The sequence below is a fragment of the Atta cephalotes genome, assembly GCF_000143395.1.
Source record: "Atta cephalotes unplaced genomic scaffold scaffold00064, whole genome shotgun sequence".
In the NCBI taxonomy this organism is placed as follows: Eukaryota; Metazoa; Arthropoda; class Insecta; order Hymenoptera; family Formicidae; genus Atta; species Atta cephalotes.
Window position 1 is genome coordinate 31,773 of NW_012130128.1, and position 9,252 is coordinate 41,024.

General features: G+C 34.2%; 1 protein-coding gene across 1 annotated transcript in view; it reads left to right on the forward strand.

Annotated features, from left to right (window-relative positions):
* Positions 1-3,780: 3,780 nt before the first annotated feature.
* LOC105623806 (transmembrane protein 62-like) overlaps positions 3,781-9,252 on the forward strand; it is a 10,525-nt gene continuing 5,053 nt past the window's right edge. The window contains exons 1-7 of the mRNA XM_012205183.1: positions 3,781-3,984; positions 4,094-4,205; positions 4,303-4,440; positions 4,540-4,866; positions 4,968-5,100; positions 8,762-8,917; positions 9,012-9,159. Of these exons, the coding sequence (XP_012060573.1) occupies positions 3,781-3,984; positions 4,094-4,205; positions 4,303-4,440; positions 4,540-4,866; positions 4,968-5,100; positions 8,762-8,917; positions 9,012-9,159 (1,218 nt within the window). The remainder of the gene's footprint in view (positions 3,985-4,093; positions 4,206-4,302; positions 4,441-4,539; positions 4,867-4,967; positions 5,101-8,761; positions 8,918-9,011; positions 9,160-9,252) is intronic.

Below are 9,252 nucleotides of genomic sequence, written 5' to 3' on the forward strand. Positions count from 1 at the left end.
TGACATTCGCTTTTCGTTTTATTTTTATCAGGGATAATGTACTCCATCAATTTCTATTGATAACATTTGTTTGAGTGTTTATAGACTCAGACATTATAACAGTTCAAATACACTATTTGTAAAATAGAAATATTAAAAGAGAGATGAATGTTATGTGTTAACGAATCAGTTGGATACATTATCATAAATATACAGATTATGAATTTAATTTAGATGCGAAAATTTGTATTAGCTCTGCGAGATTGATCTTTGAATCCGGAGTGGATTGAGCATCTCGATTGGTTCTAGAAATGTTAATACCAAACGCAGATAAGATGACATGTAGCAGAAAGATGCCGAATGATTTTTAAGATAAAAGAGCAAATGGACACTTCCTATTTGCAATGTCGAACGCATCCAAACAAGGATGATCCCAGCAAATGAGAATGGATCAAAATGGATTGAAATTTTGTTTTATCCGAATGCGTATTTTAAATAGCGAATACTTTTTTTTTGATTTAATTGGATTCAATTGGATTCAATTAGATTCAATTGAAAAACTGCATTTCCTTCATTCAAAATTTTGAATTGAACAATATTCATGATGATACAGAAAAATCTAATATTATTTTTAGATTGAAAGGTAGAGATATGCTCCATGCAATTCCTATAAATGAATAAAAATGCATTCAAGATTGAAAAGCATTCATTTTAACATTCATGAATCAATATTTCTAAAAATCTGAATCCATTTCAATTAATTTCAGTCCATTCTCGTTTGCTAGGCAGAGGTGTGTACTATATACCCAGTCAGAAATGATAATGGAATCGACATGATAGTCGATTCGACGTCGATTCAATGTCGATTTCATTATCATTTCTGACTGGGTAACGTGCATAAAAAAAATCATAAATAATTAAATATCTCGTAAACTGTTGCGTTTTAACATAATTTATACTATTCTGGATTAATGAGAGGAATACACTTACTCCAATTTATTAAAACTTATATGTTATTTAGAATGCCTCCGGCCCCTTATTAATGCCTAATGGTTCTGGGACACTAACGCGACATTCGTCGCGCGCGACACGCGATATCCAATGAGTGTACAGCTTTACCGATGTTTTCATTTTAAAGGTATATTTTCATCGGTTATCGTGTGTCGAACGCGACGAATATCGCGCTGAAACGCGACGTGTCGAAGCCACGAGATTGCCGAGAAAGCATTTTCGGTCGCTTGAAATAAGTGATTAGTGTGAGAAGTAGCTCGACTGTCTTGGACTGTGTTCCGTTTCACGCATGATGCATTATTTATCCTTGTTTAATATTCGATGAATAACAAGGATAAATATTGTAGTATGCGCATCATGTGTGAAACGGAATACAGCCTTGCTCATTCTCGCGCCACAGGCGAGCACACGGACATAGGCGAGCACACGGACATAGGCTCGCTTAAGTGTGTGGCTACCGGTTTTTCGCCAGATCGCCGATTCTGTGTCGCCACCATCAACGTAGAATTCTTGGCTGAGTAGTCAAGAGCTTTAGGCCGGTATTCATAATCGAATCTTATATTCAAGACCGACTTAAGTATGATCTTAAGAAGTCACGAACCAAAAAGTCAGAGGTCTGCATTAGCGTCCTAAGACATTACTTAAGAGGATCTTGAAATAAGAATCAACTACCGGTCTTAATAATAAAATAAAAGGCTGCATTTTCATGCTAATGCTCGACATTCGAATCGAGTGTCAGCATGAAAATCTGAGTCTTAGGTCTTATAAGACCTAATTTCTTCAAATCTATCTTTAAACTTATGATGAATTCGAATCGCTCGCACTACACTGGATCAGTGCATATTAAAAGCTGCTTTATATAAACTATTTCAATGCAGTGATACAATATATCAATCAATTTTGATAATAAAATGATACACATATTTTAAATAACGTAACAATATTATTAGTAGATAGTCGTTTAAAATATTTATATACTTTTACAGCGTTTTCCATTGAGAAAACTAGTGCTTACTGAGTGCAATTGTGTTGTTCCATTGTGAAAAGGAGCTCCGCATAATAAAAGGAACAGGGAATAGAGAACAGAGAATAAGAATTTCAACCAATCAAAAATCATTATATATATTACATATTGTGGAATACACAATTTCTGATAGGTTAAAATTCTTATTCTCTGTTCTCTATTCCCTCCCTAACAGCACAAACGATATGTCGACTGTAAGTTGACTGTAAGTCGACTTTGTACAGACGTCCTTCTAAAATTGACTTTAGGACATCTAGTGCGATTTACGCTCACAAAGCTTAAATGTGAAATCATTTTCATTCTTGTTGTTTAACTATAGTTAAACAAGGATGAATGCTGTTCATGAGCGTATGGACATGAATCGGACCATAGCTTAGAGTGGTTGACTTAAAGTCGATTTACAGTCTTTAAATTGAAGTGAAACATTATATGACTTATACTCGTATTCATAATCAGGTCTTATGTTTAAGGCTTCCTTAAATTTATCTTTAGATACTCTACGAATTATTTCATTGGCTGCTAAGCATCTAAAGATAAATTTAAGGAAGCCTTAAGTACAAGGTCTGATTATGAGTACGGGCATTAGAGATGTCTCCAAGTCGTCTAAGGTCGATTTACGAACATTTATTTTTCAGACGTCGAAGAGTTATAGTCGACTTAGGGTTTGTTCGCGTCGCATGCTCCTGCTATAGTTCCTACTCATTCTAATGAGCGCATTGGAGTGAGTAGGAGCATGTTGGAGCATGCGACGCGAACAAATCTTTAGAGTCGACTTTGTGCTGTTAAGGCTGTTTCTTTTATTGTGCGGAACCCCTAACAACACTGAAGCCTAGTTGTTCTATCTTTTTTTTAAATTTTATCTGTTGGGTAAGTAGCAAGATTACTCAATCACATGTGCAGTTACCAGATTTATCTCACAGTAAAATTTACTTAAAAAATGGAACAACCAACTAAGGGTCGATTATGTATCTTGAGGTTTAAAAATTACAAAAGTGAATAAATTCACTAGAATATTCATAATTTAATTGGCCAATACCTAGTAACCATTGCTCACTTTTGTAATTTTCACCTCATTTCAAACTCAGTTCGGAATTTCGGAATACACTCCACTTACCTCGTCGATGTGAAAAAATTTTCATAAAAATTTTCTCTTTTCATGGTTCTCTCTAGAGAAAAAGTTACATGAATACTGAGATTTCTCTCTGATTTGAGCGGTTCGTAAAAATGTGCATTTTCACAAGCTTTACGATTCATTTGAATAATCAGCTACGATCATCAGTAAAAGAGAAATAATAAAAGAAGACGGCGATTGAGAATTAAAACATGCTTTCTCTCATAGCAAGTGATTAGAATCAATGTAAACAGCAAGATGATTGGTTTAAAAAGCCTAATGCAGTCTTGAACTGTGGAACTCGAGCCGGTATTTCTCGCTTTGAACTTCTCAATTTTATCGCGAATCACATTATGTATAAAACATCACGTAGCCCTTTTTTTTGTTACAGTCGCGGATCTAAATCTCTAGTCGTGTTACATTTTTCGTTTGTTGTCACAGTGAATGCAAGGGACACCATGAGCGATCCAAATCGCTCGATCGTCCTTCCTTCGTGCTCATTTGTCCGGAATAAATGTCTGATACGTACATGCACTTCCATATGTAAATAAGTGTGAATAAGTAGCGCGGCTGTACGCTGGGATCAAGACAGACGAAGACAACCAGACTTTACCCAATCTAGTAACGCACGATCTCGTAAAATATTGTCGTAGTGATGAAAATATCAAAGTCCACTGTTATTCTCCTGGTTCTGATGCTGATATTCTCCATCTTGATGGCGAATATAGCTGATTTGATCAGCATCAATCCTCATTTTCCAGATGAAACCTTGGGAGACAATAACGGAAAGATACAGTGGACCGAACCAAAGTATTATAACATAGCAAATTCATATAATCACTTAATATGGTTCCTACAGGTTTGTCAATGTCATTATTTAGAATAGTTGATAATATTCTGCAAATTGCAGTTGTATTTTATGAAGATATATCATGATAGATTTTTTATCTCTCTTTTTATCTCTTTAGATAACTGATATACATATAAGTATCTTTAGGGATCCATCTAGGCTATCAGAGTTCAAAGAATTCTGTAATGTGACAGTAAATTCTATTCAGCCTAGAGTTGTTCTTGCTTCTGGTAACTTATATTTTACAGATACAAGATATAATATTTCATACTTGTACTAATAAAAGAAGTTGATTTAATAAAATATTTCATGCTTATATTTTAATAGGAGATTTGACTGATGCTGTAGCTAAAGATGGATTTGGTTCTAAACAAGAACACCGAGAATGGCAACATTATAGATACATAATAGATCAGACTAATGTCAGCAAGAAAGTTTTATGGTTAGATGTCAGAGGAAATCATGGTAAGAACAGTATATATTCTAATTGCACATCTGCAAATTCATGTATAGCAATGCTCACAAAGAAAATTATATGTTCTAAATGTGTTAATATATTTTCAGACAATTTCGATATCATCAATTTTGATTCCAAAAATAACTATTATTTATACTATTCTATTCAAGGGAAGAAACATCCCAGATCTTACATGTACAATATTGATACTGGTCTTGAAACATACTCCTTTATTGCAATTGACGCTTGCTTGAAACCAGGTCCTAAGAGACCATTTAATTTCATTGGTATTTTAGATCAGGATGAGATTAATAGGATACAACAGTTAATTAATCGATCAAAAGAAAGCAATGCTGCTCATGCAGTTGTGTTTGGGCATTATCCTACATCCAGCATAATATCACAAGCTGACACAAATATCAGAAATATTTTAGGTAATATGCTTATATTTTATTATGTTATAGAAATGTATTATATCTCTTTTTTATGAAACCATTAGTTTGTTATAATTTTGTGAATTTGTTGTATATTAAAGGTAGCCACAAAGAAAGTATGGTGTATCTGTGTGGCCACTTCCATACACTTGGCAATATGGTACCCAACATGTACTCTTTACAAAAGATGGGTTTCCTCGAGCTAGAATTAGCAGATTGGAAAGACAATAGAATGTAAGATGAATATACTTTGGTGTATTTAGAAATAACAGTTGTTCATATGTATTTGCATTCATTGATTTTTGTATTCTATTGGGTCGTCCAGAAAGTTCGTGCCGACTAAAATTTAGACAAATAAGTTTCCGCCGTTTTTTATCAAAAATTAAGCATTTATTGTGAAAGAACGGTACATAATGTTTTATTCAAAGTAATGACCATCGCTAGCCACTTTTTCCCATCTTTCTGATAGCATGTGGATACCGCATCAGAAGAACGCTTCATCTTTTGAGGCTATCCAATCATTGATACAATTTTTGGTATCTTCATATGATGTGAAGTGCTGCTCAGAGCCATGCGTCATCGATCGGAACAAGTGGTAGTCGGAAGGAGCAATGTCTGGAGAATACGGGTGGGGTAGAACTTTCCATTTGAATGTTTCTAAGTAGGTTTTGACCGGCGCCGCAACATGTGGTCGAGCATTATCATGCAGGAGAATAATTTTGTCATGCCTGGAGTAGTGGGCGCGTTTTTCCTCAAGTGCTCGGCTCAATCTCATCAATTGTGTTCGGTAGAGAGCCCCAGTAATGATCTCGTTCGGTTTGAGCAACTCATAATACACGACTCCAAACTGATTCCACCAAATACACAACATGAGTTTTTTTCCATGAATATTCAGCTTGGCTGTCGATGTTGAAGCATGGCCAGATAGATTCTCATGATTTCCTCTTCTTTGGATTATCGTAGTGGATTCATTTTTCATCACCAGTGACTATACGATGCAAAAAACTTTCGTTTATGCCTGGCAAGCAGCATTTCATATGTGAAAAATCGGCGTTCAACGTTTCTCGGCTTCAGTTCATATGGAACCCAATTCCTTTGCTTTTGAATCATTCCCAATGATTTCAAATGATATGAAATTGTTTGTTGTTGAGTCACTCCTAATGTAAGTGCAAGTTCTTTTTGCGTTTGGCACGAATCTTCATCCAATGCTTCCATGTTTTCTTTCGGCCTTCCGCTACATTCTTTGTCTTCGATATCAAATTCACCGTTCTTAAACTTTTGAAACCACTCACGACAACTTCTTTCACTTAAGGCAACATCATCATATGCTTCTACAAGCAATCTATGAGCCTCAGCTGCAGATTTCTTTAAATTAAAGAAGTAAATCAAAAGTTCCCGCAAATGACGCTTATTCGACTCAAAACTCGACATTTACAAAAAAAAATATATGATGCTGGTACAAAATCGCTAATATTTCAAGGTTATACCAAGGTAGTGTTGCCTGATATCCATTCTTACAATATGTCGTTTTACATCAATTTTAACTATAGTTTATTAGTGGCGCCGTCTTTTGCAAACGGCGGGAGTACTTATTTGTACTCCCAATAAATTTTAGTATAGTATTTATTAAATTAAAATTTTCTGCATTTCAATTTTCCTTCAACATCGGTACGAATTTTCCGGACGACCCAATATAATGAATTACACTAGTATTTAAACATCAGTTGTTCAAAGAATGTTTTCGTGCACAGATACTGAAGGTAGATATTCTCGAATATGGTATAGAAAAATATAATTTTTAGTTATTGTAGCAATTAATGATATACAAACAAAATACTTCTAAAATTCACTTGAAACTAATAATGAAACATTATTTCGTTATTTGTCATATAAATATTCTGTTGCTATTAGGTATACAACTTTGCTTCCGCCGTTTTCTTATAGATTGCTTTAGCGGTAAGTAGTCGAAATAAATAGATCATAGACGTCATACAATAAACTTGGGCATCTGTCAACATAACCCCATAGAAACATTAGTCGATTTGTGTCTGCATCATAAAGTTATTCTCGATTGAAAATGTCAGTTTACGAGTCAAATTCTCGTTATTTGTGAGAGGTTTTAATTTTTTGCTTCAATATGAAGAAATCTGCGGCTGAAGCTCATCGAATGCTCTCAAATACTTACTGGTGAGATCGCTTAGTGAAAGAACGTGTTGTGAGTGGTTTCAAGAACGGTGATTTTGACGTCCAAGATCATGCTCTGTATTTGGTGGGCCAGCTCGGCGTAGTGTATTATGAACTGTTAAAACCGATTGAAACAATCACAGGCGATCGGTATCGAACGCAATTGATGCGTTTGAGCCGAGCATTGAAAGACAAACGGCCGCAATACAACGAGAGACACGATAAAGTGATTTTGCAGCATGACAATGCTCGACCCCATGTTGCGAAAGTGGTCAAGACATACTTGGAAACGTTGAAATGGGAAGTCCTACCCCATCCGCCGTATTCTCTAGACGTTGCTCCCTCTGACTATCACTTGTTTCGATCAATGGCACACGGCCTAGCTGACCAGCACTTCCGGTCTTATGAAGAAGTCTTATAAAAAATTGGATCGATTCGTGGATAGCCTCAAAAGATGACCAATTTTTTCGACGCGGGATTCGTACGCTACCCGAAAGATGGGAGAAAGTAGTGGCCAGCGCTGGACATTACTTTGAATCATAAATGTATAATCAGTTTTTTATAATAAAGCCTCGAATTTCGGAAAAAAAACGGCGGAAGCAAAGTTGTACACCTAATATATTAGTACATATGTTCTTTATTATTTTTTTAAATATAACTACACGCACGCTCGCAGGCATTTTAATCGCCCCAGGCGAATATCTCTGAGACTAAGAGAGATACAAGAAAAAGTTTTATATGAAAGTAGTAAGTTTTCTTAGAAAAAAGAAGGTGGAAATAACGGATAACCACTACCAAGATCAGATCAAAGTCAACATGAATTTTTTAAATGGAACCCCCATTTTTTATTATATATTCTTGTAGCACATCTCAGAGTTTTCGAAAATACTATAATAAAATATTTTTCGTTAAGTTTCGAGTTATAGGATTCGAAAGTTACAATATTGCCGGCATTACCTAAGGTGTCCAATCGGCTAAAAAACTTCATGAATTGTTTAGAATCATGACCTGGATAACATTTGTCAAGATCAAGGCCATTGGTGATTATATCTCTTATTTTCATTTTTATGTAAAAATGAATTTTCAGTACAAAACTGAAAGTAAGAAAAACAATCTCCAATGACCTTGATTTTAACAAATATTTTCTAGGACATAATTCTGAATAATATTCAGAAATTTTAGCGGTCGGATACCTTGCGTAATGCTAATGGCGATACTGTAACTTTCAAGCATTATCATTTGATAAGTATTTCATGAAAAAATTTACTATAGTGATAGATAGTTATAGTGATAGATATAGAAATATTTTATTATAAGCATTATCATTTGAAAAGTATTTCATGAAAAAATTTACTATAGTGATAGATAGTTATAGTGATAGATATAGAAATATTTTATTATAATGTTTTGGAAAGCTCTCGAGATGTACTACAAGAATATACAATAAAAAGTGGGGGTTCCATTTAAAAAATTCATGTTGACCTTGACTTGGTCTTGATAATGCCTCCTATTCAAAATCCGTTATTTCCACCTTCTTTCCCTTCAAGAAAACCTACAATTTTGTAAAACTTTTTCTTGTGTCTGTCTTAGTTTCTGAGCCTGGGCGATTAAAATGCCCCATCATGTATATAATATTTTGTCAAAATATTTATTTCAATCAATATTTCTAATTTAGTTTACAATATTAAATTTGACACACACCTTTTACTAGGTATCGCCTCGCCGCAATAGATCATGGCCAATTCTCATTTATTGATATAAAACACAATGATTGGCCTGTAATATTAATCACCAATCCAAAAAATGTGCTATTTATGATGCCACAAAAAGAAAATTTGGAATCTATTATCAAATCCACGCATGTCAGGTAAGCCCTTTTTTTTATCGATGCTCTCGTAAGAGTTTTCTTATTTATGAAATTATTTGAAAATTATAAAATTCAACTTATAAGCTTGTTTTAGAATACTAGCATTTTCTACGGTTCCGTTAAAAACTGTCGAAATTCAATTAGATAATGATGTTTGGCAAAAATGTGATCATGTAAATGGACCTCTCTATGTATTGCCATGGAACTCGACGAGATATAAGGAGGGTATTCATCAGATAACAGTTAATAAATATTTTTTAAATTACTTATGAAAAATTAATATATTAGCAACTAACTCAAAACATATATATATATATATATATATATATATATAT